A 25,096-nucleotide genomic window follows, 5' to 3' on the forward strand; every position below is an offset into this window, starting at 1 on the left:
CATTTCTAAAAGATATATTAACAAAGGACAATTTGTCAGCAAGTTATTCTACAATTCCAAAGAGTCACTTGATTGCGTACCTGAGCCATGACATAGATGTGTTGTGTGTGGGAAGCTGTTTTTTTCGTACACCTACTGTAGTTACTTCTGCTACTCTCCATTCCCCAATCATGATTTCTAACTTTTATACTAAACTATGTTTACTCCTCCTTCTTCTTCTTCTTTGTCTTTCGGCTGTTCCCTTTCAGGGGTCGCCACAGCGAATCATCTGCCTCCATCTAACCCTATCCTCTGCATCCTCTTCTCTCACACCAACTGACTTCATGTCCTCTCTCGCTGCATCCATAAATCTCCTCTTTGGTCTTCACTAAACTATGTTTACTAAAAATGTATTTGTAGTCAGTTGATGGCCAATTAGACATTATATGACACCTCAGTGTTTTAAATTTCTCATGATCCTCAACAACACTTTTCTAATATTTTAAAAATATTTTGTTTGTAAAAAAAAACTCAACACTTTTTTACTTGCTCCAAGTTCCCGCCAGTTACTCACTACAAAAACACAATCAAAGCATGAGTTTGCTGCATTTTTTATTAAAGCTCAACGGAGAATGTTGTTTATACTAAACTGCATATTTACATTGATAAAAATGCAATCGCAGGGTTATTTATCCATTAGGAAAAAAGTGTTTCAGGTGGAGTTTTGAGACTTTTGCAAAATCAGCTAAACAGACTAAATACTTACTAATATAACCAAAACACTTTTGACGCAAAACAATGCATTAAATATTTTCCAACAGCTTGTAAGCTTTCTTGCTTCTTTCAAAAAATAAATAGATAAATAAATAAATAAACAAACATCTTGTTTGGAGATGTCTCATTTTGCTTTAAAACTGTTCATTTTACTTTTATTATAACACTTCTAAGTGGTGAGAAAGTGTAACTTTGTGATACCAAATATCTTCAGCTTGAGCTGTATAAGACGCTTAACTTGAAGCATAAATTACAACTACTAAATTAAATTGTGTTTATTTTGGCTGTAGTTTGATTAAGGCATCAATAACTCCCCATTAATAGAATAGCATACACAGTAAAATATATACTGTAAGACCCACACCAAATTTACAATAAGCAAGACAACTCCTTATTGTTGTTCTCAGGATTTGCAGCCTTGACAACAAAAGCATGCCCCAATTTAATTAACCACATACATACAAAATCTATGGTTGTCTGTATAGTATGTGCACTGTCTGGCAGTATTCTGGAAAACATAAAAGATGTCAAAGCCCGAAAGAGAACAAAGAAGGCACAAAACTGAAAGGTTGTCAATTTAATGGCAAGGAAATAAACAGAGAAAAAAATAAGCAGGCTGTTTGTTGATTTTCCATGCCATAAAGTCATGTTAAAAGAAGCTGTGCAAGCTGCTGTGTGAAACAAGGGGTTGTGGGTCTCTGTGGTGATGGCTGGGACTGAGGTCACAATCCAAAAAGCAGCCGGATTTTATTTTACAATTCATCGACCAAACACTTCTTACACTGGCACAAACACACACAGACAGGTTGGCATGTTAAGGGACTCACGTGAAGATGAAAACATGTACGTACAAACACTTCGATTATTATACTATGAAGGATGTGTGCAGCACCCTAAACAGACATTCTAACAGTTTAAAGTTTACTAAAAAGTTATTTTCAACATACAGTAGACATACTATCACATACACAGTAAAGCTTGGCAATGTTCATACTAAAACTTAGAAACTGTATGTCTGAGTGCTGAGCTGCCAATGCCATAAATAAATTATATATTTCATCTGAACAAGTGAAAATTCTAATTTATATTTATGCATTCTTTACATGATATATAGTGGTGCAGTATATGGATCATTTCTATGTAACCCTTCACTCTGTGTTTGTGGAATCAGAGCTACTGCTTGCAGACATAAAGACAAGCTCAAGGGAAGGGGATACACAAAGCTAAATCTACTCTTGAGGGAACAAATTTAGCATGCTCAGCAAATAAAGAAAGGACAAACCATGGTGCAGGGAAAGAGTATGAGTGTTTAGGCTAATAATACCTTCTCTCTTGCCTTGAAATATTGCAGCATGTTCTTAGTCTGTGCCGAGGGAGAAGGATAACCTGCAGCAGTCCTTGAACTATAAAGCATGATGTCAAGATGTGTTTAGAGCTATAATTTTCTCCATAAATACACTGGCGGTCATGGTCAAAACTTACATAATTACTATGAGACCATATGTATAGGGATGATTACATAAGTAAATGCAGCAGTATGGGGTTGAGATAAGATACTTATTTGAGACAAATGTAAACACAAAAAAAGGAACAGAGAAAACGTCAATCATAAACTCTCTTTAAACTGAGTAAGCTTTGTACAATCTACAAAATGTTCATAGTTTGATAATAAGACATCATAGAGGTTTTAGGCTTGCATATGTGTATGTACGTGCGTGCGTAGAGAGGGTGAATTGTAAATAATACAGGAGATAAACATGGAAGATGCCCTTTTGTTGCAAATGAATTTATTGAAGCGGATCACGGCAGGAGTCTGAGGGCAGCGGCACTGCTTATTCAAATAATACAAGGGTTGCGGCTCTCGCATTCAATAGAGATTTGAGACAGCAGGTCTACCACGCAACCTTTGTCATGAAAATCTATCATGACACTGCAAATGTGGGGCCTGGGAGAAGCAATTTCTCATGACTGAAATAGCTCCTTAAAACCACAGCTAAAACAATGGCATGTCAGCAGCCAGGGCCTTTCCACTTTTCATGGCTCCACTCTAACAAACCTGCTGACAACTCACCCGTCATTCAAATTCCACCTTGTACTCCTTTTACTCATATTACTAAAAGTCAAAAAGGGAAAGACACCTTCAGTAGGTTCCTATCTTAAATAGCAAAAAATAATCAGCATTGTTATAAACCAGGACACATTTCTTTTAGTGTCTACATATATGCAATAAGAGAGAACTGATGTTCTTTGTATTAATGTTCTGTATTATTTCATTTCTGGAGAACAGTGCCCTCTTGTTGATAATCATAACACTGTCCAGAAAAACAGACGTCCATTTCTGCTCTAACTGTTAAATGAGAATGCCAAGAGAATTTACAATTTCTCAAATAAATTGCACAACTGTGAGATAAAACAAACATAAATACTATTGTAAGATCAAAGTTAGTTAAGTTATTATGCCCAAGCAAAGTTCCTATTTCCTTACGCTAGAAAACTTTTATCTACCAAAGATTAAAAAATACTGAGTGATGCAATGCGTGCTTGCTCTATTCAACAGTAAGATGGGGGAGGTGATGATGTCAAGGCAGTGTGAAGCAAGAGCATACAAACCTTATATATCTACATGGTAAGGACAGACAAACAGCTGGGCTAACTGTCACGCTCCTTTTGTTCTGGCCACTGCAGTCGCTCAATGAAAGGCCTGTTAGGCCAATAAGATTGCAAAGACACCCTTCACACAGGCCAGCAAGGAGCAGAAGGTCACAGAGGTACCAACCTGCATCTATAGCAGTGCCTTCACAGCTTTACTCCTTCCAATCGCTGAAAAACAAAAGCTGAAAGCCGGACTGAATCGTCCCACAGCTCCTGAACAATAGTGGAGCAGGCATTAAAGAGGAGGACTGAGACGTCAACACTGGGGTCAAGTGTGAGCCAAATCAGATAGCAGAGGATTGTTTGACCTTATATGTTGTGTTAGGTGAAAGCCCCCCTAAAGGTATTTGGAGTTATATAAACATAAGAAATAAAATCTAACTAGAAGTCTCCTATGCTGAACACATAAATTAATTTTACACTAGGGAGATACAATGCCAGATTTTCTGCCTACAACAACAAACTGTAACCCATTAAAAATGTTCATAAAGGTAAAAAGCTTTATCAAACGTTTTCTAATTACCAAAATGAACCAACCAGAAAGTGCTCTCCTAAAAAATAAATAAAACGGTTCTGTTTTGAATATATAGACAGACCAAAGCAAAAATTACATGTTACAACCCACACTTAACATTCCAATTATAAAATATTTAGTGTACGGTAATATATTGGCAGAGCCCAATGTAATTGTCCCATCTTTAAACAAGAATCTCAAAAAATTGTACAGTGTGTAATGTTTGAGAAATTTAATGGCCTAAAGAAATATTTCATCAATGTTAAATATTGTAAAACAAAATTATACAGCAATGTTAAATGATTAATAGTGTTTGAAAAAAGAAGACAATTGAGCATACATCTTTAATAAAATACAGTGATTTTGCTAGTTTTCAACTACTGTATGAATTTGAACAGCAAATCTGCCATAATAGCTATCAACTTCCATGATATAAAGAATGCACAGTAGCCCAGAATCCTTTCTTTCACTTACTCTCTCAACTGCAAAACAGTACTAAAAATATACTGGCTTTAACATATTCACTGTTTTTTTTTTTTAACATATTCACTTTTAACATATTGAATGCCATTTCTCAAGACACAGTCTACCTTGGATTTCAGCTTTTAACAGACATGCACACTCTTTGCACATATTTAGTTGGTCCAAGCACTTTCAGCTCATGGGGATTTTACTCAAAAGAGTAAGCAAAAAGCAAAATGATTGCTTAATTGTGTGGACCAATAAAATTAAACAGCAAGCAGGACATTAAATAGTAGGTGGGAAGTAAACAGAACTTATGCATATATATACATTGTTATATATATATATATATATATATATACAGTATATATATATATATATATATATATATATATATATATATATAAACAATGTATATATGTGTATATATGAATATATATATAAAACATTTACAGATGCACAAATTAACTAAACAGCAAGAATTTTACTTGCGACCTCCTGATAGCACCAAGCCATTTAACACTGTGCCACTCAGGAGCTGTAAATATGTATTATTAGCTACAAAAAAAGTAATATATTAGATTAATAATAATATTAAGTTATATTATAGAGTGGGTAAAAAGTAACTAGGCATTACAAATTTGTAATAAAGTCTGTATTTCTAATAATTTAGGTTATAAGAAACAAATTGTACTTGTACTTTTTTATATAGGAAAATCTATCGTGCATACTCTATCTTGCATCGTTCACCGAGCCAGTGGTCAATAATTTTTTATTGTCTCCGGACATTGTGTTGTGGCCAATGCCTGTACTATCAACAAGAAAAATATAAAATCCTATTTACTTTCGTCTATTTAGAGACACCTACTTAATTTTCACTCACTTTGTATTAGTTACTGCCAAAAGTAATATATTACAGTAATGCATTACTTTTGTACTTAAACATATAGGTTTGGGCCTGTTTTCTCTGGAAACCAATTTGTTTTTCTAAATCCGACCTACAGTTTGATACCCTACCTACTGTTTGACTTCATTGGTCACATGATTGATCAATCATTTTCCTTTCTGGCCTTAAAACACATTTAAGTTCAGAAAAGTGCAGTGCTCACTGTAAAAGAAACGGGAGAATTATAACCCTTTTTTTTCTGCTGATTAACTTTTTTGTAAGAATTATTTTATTAAACTAGTGAAACTGTGAGCTGTAGTGAGCTGTATTAGACTAGTTTACCACAAGCATATACACTCATACGATTTCTGATTACACACACCTGGACTCAATCACCACTTATCACTAAATAAGCCTCTGTCAAACGTACAGTATCCTCAGTGTGACGGAATGGTCGTTATTATTTTTTTCTAATGTGTAAATGAATATTCTGGTACTCTACTGCTGTCCTCAGTGTTGCCAACTTGGCGATTTTCTTGCTAAATCCGGTAACTGTCCAAACCCTCTTGGCGATTTTTTTTTGTTAAAAGCATTAGCGACAAATCTAGCAACTTTTTCTCGTGTTATTTAAGACCAATCCCCATCCCAAAGCACTCACAGGTTTCACTGTAGCCTCCTGCAGCTGTCCCTGTTACAGTCAGAGCAAGGAGACCCACACCACTGTGTGTCCACACTGGAATGTAAAAAATTCTTTATTATTACTCTAAAGTAAATAATTGTCAACATTTGACTCGCAGTCTCACACTTTCTCAGTCACTTACGCACCTCATGGTCTGTGTGTGTGTCTCTGTGACAAAATAAAAAATTCAAATAGGCAATTAGAGAGAATTTAATGGTTATTTATTTAATGGTAATAGAATGGGTATTTAATATGGGTGTAGAATGTGTTTCCATATGTGTCCATTTACCGTATAGGTGAATGTTTTTGTTGAATTGGTTTCTTAAAGTTTAAATAAGTGTGTGATACTAAGTCATCCCCTGTTACTATGGCCCTTATCACTTAACTGAAAATTGTTCAGAAAGCTATAACCCATGTACGCACAACCAGCACTGATACTGCCCCTAAGCTCCACTGCTCTGCTGCGTACTGCTCCAATTTCAGCCTTTGCACAAGCCCGAGCTGGCCTTTCTGACACACACAAACACACACAAACACACACACAAACACACACAAACACAAACACAAACACACACACACACACACACAGAGCCTTACTATGTTTTACTCACTTACTCACGCACACACACACACACACACACACACACACACACACACTGTACAATGCCTGCTGATCTGGCCTTTCTCTACATCACACACCCCTACACACAACTGATGTTAATTATACAGCCACATGGTCATCATGTCTGCATGAGAATGAGTCTGGGTCAGCCTCTCAAACTGTATCACTCGGCAGATCACTTAAAATAGCACTCAAGGAACTTTCCATTTTACCTGTCTTTCTTTAATCCACTGATTTCAGACACTCACTTAGCCATTTATTAACTCACTTCACCTCCTGCCTGAAGGTGAAGTCACACCATGTTTAACGTACAATTGCCATAATTGGCATAGCTGGGGATGAATACAAAGTCCAAAGTAATCAATCTCCATAGCACTCTATTCATATTTAAATAATACATTAAAAATGAGCACCCAAGTACTAGAAAGTTCTTCATGTGCCATGTTTGTTACATAGAATTGCTGAAGGGCCTAGGGTTTCCAGTATAGTAAATTATAACTACTTTATATACAGTGGTGTGAAAAACTATTTGCCCCCTTCCTGATTTCTTATTCTTTTGCATATTTGTCACACAAAATGTTTCTGATCATCAAACACATTTAACTATTAGTCAAAGACAACACAAGTAAACACAAAATGCAGTTTTTAAATGATGGTTTTTATTATTTAGGGAGAAAAAAAATCCAAACCTACATGGCCCTGTGTGAAAAAGTGATTGCCCCCCTTGTTAAAAAAATAACTTAACTGTGGTTTATTACACCTGAGTTCAATTTCTGTAGTCACCCCCAGGCCTGATTACTCCCACACCTGTTTCAATCAAGAAATCACTTAAATAGGAGCTATCTGACACAGAGAAGTAGACCAAAAGCACCTCAAAAGCTAGACATCATGCCAAGATCCAAAGAAATTCTAGAACAAATGAGAACAAAAGTAATTGATATCTATCAGTCTGGTAAACGTTATAAAACCATTTCTAAAGCTTTGGGACTCCAGCAAACCACAGTGAGAGCCATTATCCACAAATGGCAAAAACATGGAACAGTGGTGAACCTTCCCAGGAGTGGCCGGCGGACCAAAATTACCCCAAGAGCGCAGAGACAACTTATCCGAGAGGCCACAAAAGACCCCAGGACAACATCTAAAGAACTGCAGGCCTCACTTGCCTCAGTTAAGGTCAGTGTTCACGACTCCACCATAAGAAAGAGACTGGGCAAAAACGGCCTGCATGGCAGATTTCCAAGGCGCAAACTACTTTTAAGCAAAAAGAACATTAAGGCTCGTCTCAATTTTGCTAAAAAACATCTGAATGATTGCCAAGACTTTTGGGAAAATACCTTGTGGGCCGACAAGATAAAAGTTAAACTTTTTGAAAGGTGCGTGTCCCGTTACATCTGGCGTAAAAGTAACACAGCATATCGTAAAAAGAACATCATACCAACAGTAAAATATGGTGGTGGTAGTGTGATGGTCTGGGGTTGTTTTGCTGCTTCAGGACCTGGTAGGCTTGCTGTGATAAATGGAACCATGAATTCTACTGTCTACCAAAAAATCCTGAAGGAGAATGTCCGGCCATCTGTTCGTCAACTCAAGCTGAAGCGATCTTGGGTGCTGCAGCAGGACAATGACCCAAAACACACCAGCAAATCCACCTCTGAATGGCTGAAGAAAAACAAAATGAAGACTTTGGAGTGGCCTAGTCAAAGTCCTGACCTGAATCCTATTGAGATGTTGTGGCATGACCTTAAAAAGGTGGTTCATGCTAGAAAACCCTCAAATAAAGCTGAATTACAACAATTCTGCAAAGATGAGTGGGCCAAAATTCCTCCAGAGCGCTGTAAAAGACTTGCTGCAAGTTATCGCAAACGCTTGATTGCAGTTATTGCTGCTAAGGGTGGCCCAACCAGTTATTAGGTTAAGGGGGCAATTACTTTTTCACACAGGGCCATGTAGGTTTGGATTTTTTTTCTCCATAAATAATAAAAACCATCATTTAAAATCTGCATTTTTGTTTACTTGTGTTATCTTTGACTAATAGTTAAATGGGTTTGATGATCAGAAACATTTTGTGTGACAAACATGCAAAAAAAATAAGAAATCAAGAAGGGGGTGTAAGGGTCCTCCACTAGAGGTCACTGTTTTTATTTTGTAGTTTTTGTTGGCCGACTCAGTTTCCCAGCAGGCACCTCGGTCAGGTGATGCAGTGCACACCTAAACCGAGGTAGCCATCAATTAATCTATAAATAGCTGTTTAGACTGGGAAACTGGGTCGAGCATTTTTGGGAATACCACTGTCAGTATGTGGGCATTTTGGTTTGTTTTTGTTATTTGTTTAATTTGTACTTTGATTTTAGTTGTGTTGACTTGGGCTCTCTTATTGGCAATGTCTCTGTGTATGTTTTGTGTGTCTGTGTTAGTGGAGCTGATTCAGTCCTGTCCTCCTGTGTTCTTGTGGTTAGCTAGAGCAGGTAAGCAGTTAGGTGTATGTGTGGCTAGGAGCATGATTAGCTAAATGCTATGTTGAGTTTATAGTACAGTGACAGTACTAGCATGCTTCTAGCCATAGCCCCTCTGTTTCTCTAGCTATCCTGTGTTTCCTCTCCCCCGAGTTGCCCAGTGAGCCTAGCCTTTAAGTGTCCCCTAGCCTAGCCTTTGATGTGTCCTCAGCCTAGCCTTTGATGTGTCCTCAGCCTAGCCTTTGATGGTGTCCTCAGCCTAGCCTTTGATGGTGTCCTCAGCCTAGCCTTTGATGGTGTCCTCAGCCTAGCCTTTGATGGTGTCCTCAGCCTAGCCTTTGATGTGTCCTCAGCCTAGCCTTTGATGTGTCCTCAGCCTAGCCTTTGATGGTCCCCTAGCTTAGCCTTTGATGGTCCCCTAGCTTAGCCTTTGATGGTCCCCTAGCTTAGCCTTTGATGGTCCCCTAGCCTAGCCTTTGATGGTCCCCTAGCCTAGCCTATGATGGTCCCCTAGCCTAGCCTATGATGGTCCCCTAGCCTAGCCTTTGATGGTCCCCTAGCCTAGCCTTTGATGGTCCCCTAGCCTAGCCTTTGATGGTCCCCTAGCCTAGCCTTTGATGGTCCCCTAGCCTAGCCTTTGATGGTCCCCTAGCCTAGCCACTGGGTATCCCTTGTCTGTGTTTCCTCTCCCCCTAGCGTCCCAGTGTGCCTAGGTTTAGAGTGCGGTCCCTCCGGGCTTTGGAGTAACGACTAGCTTGTGAGTGCTGCCTCGCTTAGTCTTGGAGGGCTGCCTCGCCTAGCCACTGGGTAGTCTTTGTCTGTGTTTCTGTGCCCCTATTCCCTAGTGTGTTTAAGCTATTAGGTAAGTATAGCTTAGTGCATGTTGGGGCTAAAGACATGCTTAGCTAGGTGTATGTGTAGCTAACTGCCATGGTTAAGCAATGCTTAACCATGTTTAGCTAAAAGCCATGCCTAGCTGATTGCCATGTCTTTAGCCCTTGTCCTGTCCCTCTCTTGGTCTCTAGTGTCTCCCGTGTCTCTAGTGTCTCCCGTGTCTCCCGTGTCTCCCGTGTCTCCCGTGTCTCCCGTGTCTCCCGTGTCTCTAGTGTCTCCCGTGTCTCTAGTGTCTCCCGTGTCTCTTGTGTCTCCTGTGTCTCTAGTGTCTCCCGTTCTCTCTAGTGTCTCCCGTCCTCCCTAGTGTCTAGTTTCAGCTCCACGCCTCGTTTGTGTCTTGTTACGTTTGTCCCCTGCCTGTGTCTCGCCACAGGACGTGTTTTGTGTCTTGTTACGTTTGTCCCCTGCCTGTGTCTCGCCACAGGACGTGTTTTGTGTCTTGTTACGTTTGTCCCCTGCCTGTGTCTCGCCACAGGACGTGTTTCGTGTAACCCCCTGCCTGTGTCTCGCCACAGGACGTGTTTGGTGTCTCCTCCTGCCTGTGTCTCGCCACAGGACGTGTTTCGTGTCTCCTCCTGCCTGTGTCTCGTCACAGGACGTGTGTTTGTTCCCCTGTCTGTGTCTTGCCAGAGAGCCCCTGTTAGCACAAAGTTAAGTATGGTTTGAGTTTGTTTGTTCCTTTGTTTGTCTCTTTATTTATACTTTGTTTAACCTTTATTAAAAGACTCTTTTTTGGTTAACACCACCCCTCTGCCTCTATGCCTGCTCCTTCCGCCCACGGCGTTCAACACCTGCCACAACACCCCGGTCATGACAGGGGGCAAATAGTTTTTCACACCACTGTAGGTTGACATATTTGTGTAATTAAGTTACTGTATTTTAATTCAGGATATAAGCCTATTAATATATATATAATAATAATAATATAATAATTATATATATATATATATATATATATATATATATATATATATATATATATATATAAGCCTAATAATATATATAATAATAATATAAGTGCTACGAACCACCTGAATAATGTATTGTATCAAGATACCAAGATTTTCCAATAAGGTCAAAGAGATTTACCTAAAATAACTTAATTAGTCAGCAATACTTCCCTAGAACCTTCTCATACTAAAAGACGAGACAATCTGGTGGTTATATGGGGGTAATTGAAACACAGTTACATATGGCACTAGCATTATATTTCACCCCTTCTAACAGCCAGGAATGGTGTGTAACACCTGTATAATATCTGCTGTGAAGAGGTCAAGTTATTCTTTAAAATCTGGAGAAGGTGCATGGTGACAACCAGGTAGCGGCAGTATAAAGGTTCACCTTTAAATAAAGTCCATGGTGAGGAGACAAAGAGTGACATGTCACACAAGGGACTTGAAGTCCAGCCTGTCTATTAGTCAAGCTGACGACATTCTTTGCCCAGTGGTGCCTTTACATACAAGGCTCATATAGAGGATCTTTAAGGGACTTCTATACAAAGTGGACATTCCTCACAGGGCTCCTAGGGGATCATGGATTAAGAAGGTACCTCACCCTAAGGAAATGTCATCCACAGTGCTGTAGAACATCGCCATAATTTTTATGCGGTAAGTTGCAAGGACTCTGATTGTGTATGGGAACCATGGGACAATAAGACACAATTAAGAGTATGTATGGCCTGTGTGGTTGGGGCTCTTTAATTGAAATGTGTTTCGTGAACTTCTAGATTACAGTCTTCACTGAGTAATGAGGTACAAGGGGTCAGACACACAGGCACAGATTGAGGCTGCCAAATCTTACCATGAATCTGTAACAGTAGATTTGTTTATGGAGGAAGCTACCTGGAAGTTCTGACTAAGGTCTTCAATTAACTTACTTTACTTTTTGACCATCTTGGGGCCAGAAGTAGGACTCTCTAGTTGTTGAATAAGATAAAATGTGTACAACTCAGTTAAGGGTTCTCTCTCTCTCTCTGCAGAGTAAATAAGGTATACTCAAAAACCTATCAAAAGCATAAGGGTAAGTCCCACTTCTTGAAGGCCGTGCAGGACAGACAGGCACTCCAGAGACAGGTCCAGCATGTTCTGGCTTAAAGGCACCATTTGGCAACGCTGGCTCCATATTTCTGAAACCTCAGACTTTCTCATCTAGGCATGCTTTGACAGCAGACCCCTGTTCTGGTCCAGGTTCCCCACCATTAGAAGTAAAATACTGACCTTTACAAAGTGGTTAATGTCTGCAACATTAGCCATTTATTAACTCACTTTACTTCCTTCCTGAAGGTGAGGTCACACCATGTTTAATGTAAATGCCATAATTGGCATAGCTAGGGCTAAATACACGATCCAAAGTAATCAATCTCCATAGCACTCTATTCATATTCAAATGATACATTAAAAATGAGCACATTAGTACTGAAAAATCACAAGTTCTTCATGTGCCATGTTTGCTGAAGGGTATAAGGATTCCAGTATAGTAAATTATAACTACTTTATATATGTTTACATACTTATGTAACTGTAATTATTTTAATCCAGGATATAGGCCAGGTGTGGTACAAACCACCTGAATAATTTCTTGTATCAAGATTGTTTAATAAGGTCACGTAGATTCACCTAAAATAACTTAACACTAGACAGCAATACTTCTCTAAAACCTTCTCATATTAAAAGACAAGACTATCTGGTGGTTATATGGGGGTCATAGAAACACAGTTACATATGGCACTATCATTAAATTTCAACCATGGAACAATAAGACACAACATGCATGGCCTGTGAGGTTGAGGCTCTTAAATTGAGATGTGTTTCGTGACCTGCTAGATTATAGTCTTCACTGAGTAATGTAGTACAAGGGGTTAGACACTCAGGCATAGACCGAGGCTGCCAAATCTTACCATAAATCTGTAACAGTAGATTTGTTTATGGAGGAAGCTACCTGGAAGTTCTGACTAAGGTCTTTAATTAACTTACTTTACTTGTTGACCATCTTGGGGCCAAAAGTAGGACTCTCTAGTTGAATAAGATAAAATGTTTACAACTCAGTTAAGGGTTCTCTCTCTCTCTCTGTAGAGTAGATAAGGTATACTCAAAAACCTTTCAAAGCATCAGGGTAAGTCCCACTACTCAAATCCCGTGCAGGACAAACAGGCATGCTGGAGACAGGAAAAGAAAAGTCCAGCATTTTCTGGCATATTTCTGAAACCTCTAACTTTCTTATCTACAATAAGGCATGCTTTGACAGCAGACCCCTATTCTGGTCCAGGTTCCCCACCAATAAGAAGTGAAATATTGACCTTTACAAAATGGTTAATGTCTGCAACATTAGTTAGTGTGGCATTGCAAACTTTGGCATCCCAATGAAAGGTGCATTTGATGTTGTACAACAATCATCTTTAAAGTTTGCTGCATTTGAATATGCATGGACAACCCATCCCTGGCCAGACACTGCTGAAAATGGACGAGCTAAACACAGAAACTTAACTGCTAAGTCATTATCAGCTGGAGGAACCTCCCAGGTGCAGCTGAAATGGATGACTGACCATGGAGATGTAAGAACAGCTCTGTTGAGAAACGCAGGTCTCTGTGTTACATACTTAGTGTTTGAATCATTATTTCAGCTGAGCCATGTATGCTGATGTTATTAGCTGCTTTAATTATTTAATTTTATGAACTTTTTAAAATTTCGGCATTATATAAAACAATAACGCATACTGTAATACACAATACTCAAGGTAGTTTAAATTAAGTGGCCTTGTTTGGGAATTAGAGACCACTGAATTGTTACAGCATTATCAAAGACTATTTAAACAGTTAAAACATTGCAAAAGGAAACTCATAATATATCAGTATCTTATATATATAAATGCAATGAAAATAGTGATCATGACTAAAGCAAGTTTAATTGCATATCCACAATAACAATACTAACCTATAGTAACACTGCTTTTTCTGACACACACAAGCACACACACAAGCTTGGGTCAGCATTTTTACCACCCTTCATCTAAGTGACAAATTACAATGACAACAAGCAAACTTCTGGATTATCAGAAGAATTAATTATTGCTTATCTACCATAATTTTTATTTGATATTCACAGAAGCAGTGTACACTACCGTTAAAAAGTTTGGGGTCACTTTCTAACTCCATGATGGTTTCTGATTTTTATTTCTTTCTACATTGTAAAGGAATGCTGAAGGCATCCAAAAAATGCATTAATCTCCTTTGAACAGTTGATATTGAGATGTATCTGCTACTTATGCTCTGTAAAGACTTCATAACGCCTCTAATCTGAGGTGCTGTTAATTGGTCATTTTTCAGGCTGATAACTCTAAATAAGCTTCTTGTCTGCAGCAGAGGTAGGTTTTGGTCTCGCCCTCCTGGGATGGTCTTTATGAGAGCCAGTTTCATTATGGTGCTTGACGGATTTTGCAAATGCATTTGACAATACTGTTCTTGCAAGAACTATTACAGAAACCTGTGTCTTTAAATAACAACTAAATGTTGTTTTTGTTGTTGTTACATAATTACCTAATTCCATATGTCTTATTTTATAGTTTTGAAATCTCCAGTATTGTTGTAGAATGTAGAAAATAAATCACTATACAAAAACAAAGAAATTTGCAAGTGACCCCAAACTTTTAAACGGTAGTGTAAATAAATGGATATGGTCAGAATCTTGTTCATCAGCACAGTGTACAGTATGTGATAAGTGTATATGGCATAGGAGTGCTAACCAGCTTGTTTAACAAGCAAACAAAACTTAATACATTGAAAAATGGTTGCCATGGCATTAAAACAGTGTAAACAGTAGAGAGATAAGTTGACATACTGACCATGTTTACTTTTTACTGATAGCCTACCGTGGCTGCTTGTGGAGAGTGTACAGTATGTGTGTGTTGGAGAAAGGGGAGGGGGGTGTCTTAATACCATTATCAGTATAGCCAGAGGGTTAACCATATTGTCAGTCTGCCTCTTTAGCTTTATTGTAGCATAAGATCTTTTATATTATTGGCTAAGGGTATGTTTAATTATACTGTAAAGAAAATTTCTGACCTTCTCAAATCTTGCCTTTGCAGGAGAGTGAAATTTTACCTTTCACAATTCTACAGCACACAATGGTGTTGCTTTAAGATATGATTTTGTTAGCTGTTGAAGGTAACTTTTCTCATTTAAACATATTTAAACTATCAGATATATGTTTGCTTTTATTTTAAAAGTTAATACTTCTATGTTTTTTTTTTTTTAGCAAAGTTAGCTAGTTACTAACTTCATATAGTCAGTGCTTAGAGTTAATAGACATACTTATTAATGACAGTGAGAGTAACTGAAAGTATTATAATGTTACTGGAACTATGTACTGTATTTATATGTAAGCAAATGTTGTGTTTGTTTACTTAATAAATGCACCTTGAAGTTTTACACTAAACATTACATCACAAAAGTGTGGACTTGAGCTAGGCCACAGGGTATGGGTCACCATTTGCGACAGGACCAAAAACCTTGTGCTAGCCTATTCTGACCATAACCATAGTGAAATTCAGAAAATGACTGATAACGAACATGCTTTTTTTGCTGCCTGTGAGTCAAAATAGAATATTTTGTTTGTAATCTAATTGTTTCCCAATGGAGCAGATATTCACTTTGTATTGTAAAGAACTGCAGTGCTCTCTAGAAAATTCTGTTTTGATCTGGTGTGATCTAAAGCCTCACATTCCTCTCTCCCATGCAATAAGGCTAATAAACCATTGCAGCCAATTTCCCAGTATCCCTTTTCACAAATACAGTTGCTCACTTTTGGCCAAAAAGTTATGCAAATCATAGTATGGGATCAAAAGGAGAAAAAAAAAACAAGCACCTTAGTTAAAATTATGCCAAAACCTATTGTAGCCAGATATGCCTTTAACTGTAACTTTAGCTCCCCTCATTAGATATTTATTTTGCAAACTTTATCAAACTATTCTAGTATTAGTCACATTTTAAAATGTGTATACTGTAGAAACACACTCAATGAGGTGAGGACTCTGTTTAGGCTATTTGAGTTTTTCCATTCCAAACTTGGCAAACCTTGTCTTTGTGGACTTGCTTTGTACAGAGTGGTATTGTCAAGCTGGAACAGGCATGATCTCCTTAGTTCCAGAGAAATTCTCAATAATTGTGTTAACTGTGCTTCAACGTTTGTGGCAAAAGTTTGGGGAAGGCTCACATTTGATGTAGTAGTTACAGTAGGCGTCCACATGCTGTGTATTTCTGATTGATTGACGCCAGTATAAAGCAAAATGCTCTGGCTATGTTTTGAGGGTCCAGACCCCAGTTTAAGAACCATGGGGATAGCATATGTAATCACTAGGTAACGTACGGTATGTGCCTGTATTTACCCAGCTAATGTTGAAGCTTTGTCTGAAATATCTATTTATCTCTTAAATTAGAAAATTTGTGAAATAAGCTGAAAACGCCACTACACGTACATAATGTTTAGTTGAAAACTTTGAAACTACTATGACCACCATGAAAAGTTGAAAACATTATGATCTATGAACAGTGTCTACTGTACCATTAAAGCTAAAATAAAACCTAAGCCATTGGGGTAAAGTTAAGTAATAATGGCCCCCATTTGTTTTTTTCTGCTCATTTAAAACTAATTAAATACAGTTTGTTTTATTAAGGTCGAACTGATGATTTTAACCATAACATTTTAGACATGGGGAGCCTTAATTTACCTGAGTTGAACTGTTTTTGGTCCAGGGTAACAAACACTCTGAGGGAAGCAGGTCTGAGAAGGTGTTTTGGACCATATTAAGCTGCATCTCCTCTGCCTGTTGACATTTCCTAGCAAGAAAAAAAGAAAACCAGACATTTTTTAAGGCATTATTACATGATAAGCCGTCATATCATATGAACTATTAAAAACAAATCATCTTAAGACAGTTTGTTTTTCTTAATGCATTCACAGAGCTGTTGAGAGGCTATGCTGCAGGGCAGGAGGCAGAGGTGAGGTCATTTTGATGGTGGGCCAGCTGAGTGAAACGCTGTCTCCCTGGAGACACGCTCTCCTAAGCCAGGGATGACATCACCGTGTCTACCTGAGACATCTAATTTCTCATGCAGCTTGGAGAGCAGTGGGCTGGAGTGGTGAGCTCATCCTTAATAACGGGCCGCATGTTGTCGATAAACCTCAAGCAATTTTATTGGTAATGATGAATGAAATGAATGCATGGGCTCAAATGAATCAGTAAAACTGCATACTGTATGTAGGGTAAAATATATTTTAAAAAATATATATCCCAGGAAGCAAAAGAGAAAGAAATAGGGTAAATGAAGAAAGAGAAAGCGGGTAGAAGAAGTGCAATAAAGGAGGAGAACTGGTCTGAACACATAATTGGTTCTCAAACAGCTTCCAGCTCTTCTCTAACACCTTTAAGAAAGTTTTACAGATGTCAACATGTCATAGCAACAAGGTATTAACATAGACTGCAAAGCTGTGTGTTTGTATGGTAACCCTGGCATGTTTCTTGCTGGGGTGTGTCTATGATATGAAAAAGCATGTCAGCCATTTTGGTTGTTTTGGTTGCTGTTTATGCCACAAACAAGCAGAACATGTTTGTGTAACTGTATAATCCTGTAGTGTCCAGAAAAAGCAAACAAAAATTGGCGTGTCTATGGAAAAATGGCATGGGGCGAGGCTGCAAATTTGGAATTTAAACACACTTTACACAGAGGCCTTGCATTCCCAGTTCAGGCCATCTCTTAACTTCTGTTAACACCACTCTTACTGAGTTACTGAGCACAGCCTGGAAAGTAGCAGGTGCTTGATTTGAGTCCAGTTCGCTGTCTGGTTTTGAAGTGCAGCCTGAACATTGAGACGATGTTTACAGGGACAAAGTCTACTGCACTTTTCAGCCAAATTTGTGCGAGAGCACAAAGGCTGCTCTGTGTCTCGTTGGGACGTTCTTACCGATTACATATGTTAAAGATTAACTGCTGAAAAGTGAGTTACATAGACAGACACACATCTGTACAAAAAAAAGGAAAACAGTGTGCAAATAAGGGTTGCTTATTTGCACACATACACTTATGTATACGCTCAGTCACACTTATAGATCCGCACTTGTCCCACATTCATTTCCACAAGGCAGGACTTGTTTAAACATCATAATCAATAAGTCAAACAGAGCCCATTAATGGAAAAGACATGATTACAGGTACAAGAAGAGAATTCTGTAGGATGGAGGGAGGAAAGTCCTACCTATTCGCCCTGCAGAGAGCTGCTGCAGCGGCGGCAGTCCTGTTGTGCACAGCACTGGGCGGCTGGTAGGGTGAGTGCAGAGCGATTAGGGCATGGTCGGTGCCACTGAGTGTGCTTACATTGCCCTTCCCTTCACGAAATATGGCCGCTTTCTCGCCGAGGCTGCCTGGAGTGTCTAGCTCACCCAGAGAGTCACTCATAGCACTCATGGAGCCCAGCTTTATATCCACCGCATCATCTAAAGCACAGGACACACAGCGTCAGGGTAGTAGAGAAACTGCACAAAGGGGTGTGTGGATGTGTGTGTTAAGCGGAGCACAGCATTCACTCCTCTTCTGTCAGCGTGCACACACCCGCACGCACAAACACACATGCAAACTGCTCCCTTGCCCAACGGGCTGTCCTAGCATGGAAAGCAGGTCCCTCCTACCAAAACATGATCTACCACAATAAAGTTATTTTTAACTCGATGACTCTCGAACGAACACTGCTCACACTCGCACACTGCCTCCCAGCTCAAAATCCCCTCCACTGCTTCATTCCTTCCACTTAGTTCTGCTTCAAAGAGCATTACTACTCATCTTCTTTCTTGTTTTTCTTTCTTACTTTTAGGCAACATTAATTTTGCATTTCTGCTCAGAATCTTCTCTTTCCTACAAAAAGGCTTCTCCTTTATTAGCACAGTATATGTGGCTTAGTGTAATAATGAGCCCTGGAGGTCAGCCAGACAGTAAAACCTACTGCTCCTTTGTCGCAGACTTTGCATTTTGCCCCTCCACCCCTCTTCTTCTCTATTCCTCTTGTCCGTTAGGACAAGGACAGCTTTGGATCAGCTGCATCCAAAGTTCTGAGGGCAGTGTGTATGTGTGTGTGTGTGTGTGTGTCACTGTCTTCTATACAAAAACAGCTAATGATGACAACACCAGACTTTGGCAGTCAGAAAGAAAAAGAGATATGTTATCAGCTGAAAAGACAACAGCCTAGTACCAATATAATTTGATGCAGTAAGACACAGAAGTCAGTTTTAAGCCCTTATTATTTAGTTATTCATTTTAGACATATCTTTCAAGAACATTAACTACAAATCTGTAGATTTGTAGAGATTTAGTTAGAAAGTAAGTCTGAACCTGTTGAATGTTCAGATTTAAAGAGAAATATTTAAAGTGAAATTATTATTTTTTTTTTTTTAATGCATGTGTATTCCAGTTTGGCATTTCTCACATTAATGATAAGGATTAGACATCATTTTGAAATCTCCATACCACATGATCAATTTTAGAGACCAGCCATAAACATAAACTGCAAAAAGCAGCCTGTAGTGTAAAAGCAGAAAAAAAAAATGCATAGCTTAACATAAAGCAGCCTGTACTGAGGATGAACATGTGTGTACAGTACAGCCTACCATGTCTAAGACCAGGACAAGTAGCCAAGTTGACTCCAAAAATAACACTCACCCAAGTCACATTCTTCTGTAATCAGTCAATGCAAATGCCTTCTAATTACATTAGCTGGAGAGCACAGCCAAGCCAGGAGCCATCATCACACTGGCTACATGACAGCAGAAACACTAGCACAAATGTTTATACACAGACACATACAGATGGGTCTGAAAGGAGTATTGGGTGATAAGCAGTTTAAGATACATTAATGAAATTTAGTATTTCAATCAAATTTTGTGCAAATTATTAACGAGGACTGAGTAACTGATCTGTAAACTCATGACATTCATAAATAAAATGTATACAGTACTTACTCACTCACTCATTGTCTATCCTGTATACAGGGTCGTCAGGGGTCTGGTGCCTATCCCAGGAGACTTGGGGCGCAAGGTGGGGTACAACCGGGTGCTGGGTTGCTGGGCATGGGATGGAAGGGTCATGCTGGGCACACCCACATACACACACTCCAGGGTTTTTGGGAATGCCAATTAACCTAATCTGTATGTTTTTGGACTGTGGGAGGATACCAGGAGCACCCGAAGAAACTTTACGCACAGGGAGATGGTGTTTATGGTGGCTGAAGACAGGTTTAATAATGATCATATGATAAGCAGATGTTTTAGAGTTGTAAAAAAGCTTATCTTGATCCAATTTGCAGACATAGGCAAGCTAAAACTGACATAAAAGAAATAAGAGAGGGAAATAAGCGCATTTAGGGCAGGCATTATGTGTACTTCAGGAAATTGCTTGATGATACTTAAAGGCATTGTGTGTGTCTTAACCATTTTCTGTTGCTTAATGACTTTTTCATGTGGTAGGCAGTAGTCGTTCAGCTGGCTAAGGCTCTGGGTTGCTGATTGCAGGAATCAAGCACCACTGACGCTGACACTGTAGGGCCTTTGGGCAAGGGACTCAGACCTCTACCCATGTATAATACCCAGCCACTGACATTCTGGTCATCCTTAATGTTAGTCCAAAGCCTGGAGAAATAGATAAGTTGCAACAGGAAGGGAACCCAGTGTAATACCTATGCCAATAAGTTTTACAGAAAGGAAAAAAAAGCCTAACAGGAAAAAAAATACCAAAAACATTAAGACAACATATGCCATGTATTATAGTTTTACCTGCGCACAAAACAGGTAATGTCATTAATCAGTTCTCTGCTATCTGGTTGAGGAGTTTTAGAAATGGATGGAACAAATGTGGGGAAATAAAATGTAAATACCTTTAAACATACATTAAATTGGCAAAAGTATTCGCCTGTCTGGCTTTGCATGCATATGAACTTGAGTAACGTCCAAATTGACTTTGTGCAGGCCACTCAATTTTTTCACACCCAACTTACTCATCCATGTCTTTATAGACTTTGCTTTGCACTGGGGCACTAGTGCACTGTCATGTTGGAACAGAAAGGGGCCATTCCCAACCTGTTCCCACAAATGGCAAGAAATTGTCCAGAATATCTTGGTATGCTGAAGCATCAAGAGTTCCATTCACAGAAACTAAGAAAAACGATGCCACACCAGATGTTATACCTGTAATCCCCTATCCATCAAACTTAACACTTGGCACAAGTACAAGTTCTCCTGGCAACCACCAAACGCAGACTCATCCATCGAATGGCCAGACAAAGAAGAGTGATTTGTCAATCTAGAGAACACGTCTCTACTGCTCTAGAGTCCAGTGGCGGCGTGCTTTAACTTTAGTTTATTTGTCATATGCAAGTCAACACGGGGCCAACAGTGCTCAGGACGAAACGAGCCAGTCAACGTGTATGTGTAATACATTTAAAAGTGTCCTGGTGCAGCCATTCTTTTAAAACAAGAATACTGTCTTTTATACTGTGACAGTTTTTACTGTCTGAAACATGGTGTTATGTAATTATTATATTACTGAGCCTATCAATTCGAGTTAAGAATCCTCATAGCCTGGTGATAGAAACTGTCTTTCTGTCTCAGATAGAAACTGTCTTGGTGTGTGTGGACAGGCTCCTGTACCGCCTGCCAGATGGCAGAAGAGAGAAAAGTCTGTGTGCGGGATGGTTGTGGTTTTGGATTATGCTATGTGCTCTCTGCAGGCATCGTCTGTAATATATATTTCAGATGAACGGGAGCGTGCTTCCAGTGATATTTTGGCCACTTTTCTACCGCTTTTTTCAGTGCTATCTGGCTTCGGCTGGAACAGTACTCATACAGTACAGTACCACACTTTGATACATCCCGTCCCGTACAGGTGACCCTATAGAAATGTGTGATAGTGCTGGTCTTCATGCCGAACCTCTTCAGCCTCTTCAGGAAATGAAGCCCCTGGCAAGCTTTCTTTACCACGGTGTCATTGTGTAATGTCCAGGAAAAGTCAATTGAGATATGAGCGCCAAGGAATATAAAGTTGTTTACCCTCTCAACCTCGGCGCCATCCTATAGTCTATCATCTTTCACTATCACTATCATCTTTGTCCTGGTGACATTCAGTAGAAGGTTTTTGTCCTTGAACCAGCTGCCTAGTGCCCTGACCTCTTCTCTATAGGCAGTCTCATCCTCATCTGTGCTGAGACCTACTGTATAATGATCGTGTCGTCCGCAAACATGAAGTCGTTTGAGCTATGTTTAGCAATGCAATCATACAGTATGTGAACAGAGAGTACAGGAGAGAGCTGAGAATGCACCCCAGTGGTGCACCTATACTGAAGGGTTAGTGATGATGAGATCTGGCTACTGATTTTCACCACCAGTGACCTGCTGGTCAGAAGTCAAAGATCCAGTTGCAATATATGGAGATATCCAGACCCAGATCAGCAAGTTTCTTAACCAGTTTGGAGGGGATGATGGTGTTGACGCAAAGCATTCACACGTGTGTGTTCCCACTGTCCAGATGGGTGAGAGCAGTGTGTGTGGATAAGGCAAAAGCGTCGGCTGTGGCACTCTTTGTTCTCTATGCAAACTGGATTAGGTCTAGGGTGTCAGGGAGGGTGAAGCGAATGTGTGTTTTGACTAGTCAATCAATCGACACTGTCAATAATCGTTGAGCTAAGAGATATTTTGTTTTTATGAATAGGAACAATAGGAAGACCACCGCATCCAATGTTTTGCATTGCATTAGGTGATCTAAGGCTTGGATGCAGCTGCTCGGCCATTGAAACCCATTCTCACAGACAGATGGGTCACTCCTGCAAGTTGATAAGTTATCCATTGGTTTTCTGCTTTCTGAATGTTCATGGGAATAACTGCAGTGAGCTCCCCAGCCACCTCAGGAAGGATCGTCATTCATGGATGTAAACCTTCTTTAAAACATTTGCACCATTGTGTGGCATAGAGTCACCGTACTGTGTTTAAAGTCGTTAAACATCAATTAGTTTTATATCTTAATTCATGACAAATTTCATCACAAGTCACGGTTTGACTTGAACGCCCCGCATATTATCACCCAAGAAGAAATTTTGAAACAAGCTCTCCAACAGATTGGAAGTGGCTTAATATAAGATTCTGGCCAACAAACAGAAGCACACTGTCATAATGATCTAGTAGTTACTGAGCACATACTAAGATACATAATCCTAAAACCTTTTTCGCTTTCCATTCACACTACAACAGTGTTTTCTTAATGGCCTGTGTTAGTGTGGACTAGACCTATACCAAGTCTAGTGCCTAGCTACGTTTAGTTTTGCTTTGACACTTCTGCAAGCTGTAAAGATCTAAATCAGATACAGCTACAGTAAAAAGAACAACTAGAACATTGAAATCACACTCACTCCGAGCAAACATTTTACGCATAACCTGCAAATTATTTGGGATCGAATTAAATGAGGCCATTTCAGAGGGTGCTCTGAGATACAAGTGGAGTGAAAGTATATGTGTAGGCATTTCTCTGTAACAGGATAAATGTGGTACAGAGGGCTCACCCCCATGAAATAAATAGAATACAGTTTTGCATTGAAGTACTTTATTAGTTGCAGTAAACTACATTTATCTTGAATCACAATCAGAATTTGAAACTCTTTATTGACTGTTAGAAATGTGGATCTTATGTGAAGTGTAATTATTAATCACTGGAATTATAAGTTGTTGGTATATTTAACTAATAAACAATATTACCTGTCTTTTTCATAGCAACATGTTTAGACGTTGCCATTCTGATGCTGAGGTAAGTAATCTCCTGATTTAGGGAACACAGTGTCATCGCTAAAATAAGCGAAACCCCTTGTTTGCTCTTCCAGACAATAACCTAGCTTAAATATTTTGTGTGTATTCATCTTTATTCCTTAACATTTATCTGTTGTTTCTGCCTCTGTACTTTCTTAGGTGTCGAGATCATTAAGTAGATTACAATACAATTCCTCTTCATTACACAATAACACTGTATACTTTAATACCTAATAATAATTATATAAGAGTTCCCACTGACCAAACTGATTGGATGAGAAGCATTCCCAGGATGGTGATTATGGATGGTAAAACATATCTGATATGTTATTATGAATTGCCAGCGTATGGTTTTATTTAGTTTTAAAAATGGTTTTATAAGTTCCTTTGTAACTCCTAATCAAGGACACTACTCTGTGTGTTGAACAAGAGATTATACATTGTACAAAAATAATAATTAGTGGCTAAATTAACCAACAAATAATAATCTGTTTATAATAAATGCTTTTTGTGGAACTGCTGCATAAAAGCAATCTGTACACTCGAGGTCATGCTGTTGTGGTGGTTATCAGCATGGCTATAATATCTTAAACCCTATGACTGCACCAGAGTTTTGCTTATAACCAGAAAAACATTACTCTTTCTGATGTGATATTGCTTAATTACAAACTTTTTTTCTTTATAAAATGAAAGAAAAGTAATATTGCAGTTAATATGAGGAAACTCATTTGTTCGATATTTTAGCCAAATTAATCTATAAACAATATGAATAAATGTCAAAAATGAACTAAGCATCATACAGAGTAAAATGTAAGAAATAGTAAATGTATTGACCACTGCTACAAGACTTCTTGGTAAAGTCACTAGCACTTAATTATGCACACAATGATAATTATTATTAAGATTTTTTAATAATGACAATATGATTGTTTACTATATTAATGTTCTTTTTAAAAAGTAGTTTTGACAAAAGCTGTATTTTTGTCAAAACATCTGCATCACATATAATACAAACCTCAAATTCAGCATTGTGTGCCAAAAATATCCTGAATATAGCTTAACCTACAGGGTAAGCATAAAGTGCTGGATAAAAATATAAATGATACTGGCATTATATAGACCAATTAATAAAATACGTATATATTTATGCTTCATGCTTGCCCTATATATAACCAGCAAGTAATATGATAAGCCAAAACAGCATTTGCATGCGTTTATCTGATACAGAGTGAAGCCTGAACATAAGGAAAAAGCTTACAGTCTGCATTTTCTAATCATTAACTAATGATTAATCAAGAAACCTACGCTATACTTCATCCTGTGGGTTAGGTTTGCTCTGATTTCCCCTGAGTCTCT

At 38.7% G+C, this 25,096-nt stretch overlaps 1 protein-coding gene across 4 annotated transcripts in view; it reads right to left on the reverse strand.

Moving 5' to 3' along the window:
• Positions 1 to 25,096, reverse strand: part of grb14 (growth factor receptor-bound protein 14) — a 60,467-nt gene that overhangs the window by 33,083 nt on the left and 2,288 nt on the right. For 2 of the 4 annotated variants that reach the window (XM_053496387.1, XM_053496388.1), the window contains exon 2: positions 16,637 to 16,745. In XM_053496387.1, coding sequence (XP_053352362.1) covers positions 16,637 to 16,745 — 109 coding nt within the window. Of the gene's footprint in view, positions 1 to 16,636; positions 16,746 to 18,162; positions 18,510 to 25,096 lie in introns of those variants that run through there. The other 2 variants (XM_053496386.1, XM_053496385.1) reach the window with 2 other exon arrangements.

This window comes from Clarias gariepinus, chromosome 5, assembly GCF_024256425.1.
Source record: "Clarias gariepinus isolate MV-2021 ecotype Netherlands chromosome 5, CGAR_prim_01v2, whole genome shotgun sequence".
NCBI lineage: Eukaryota > Metazoa > Chordata > Actinopteri > Siluriformes > Clariidae > Clarias > Clarias gariepinus.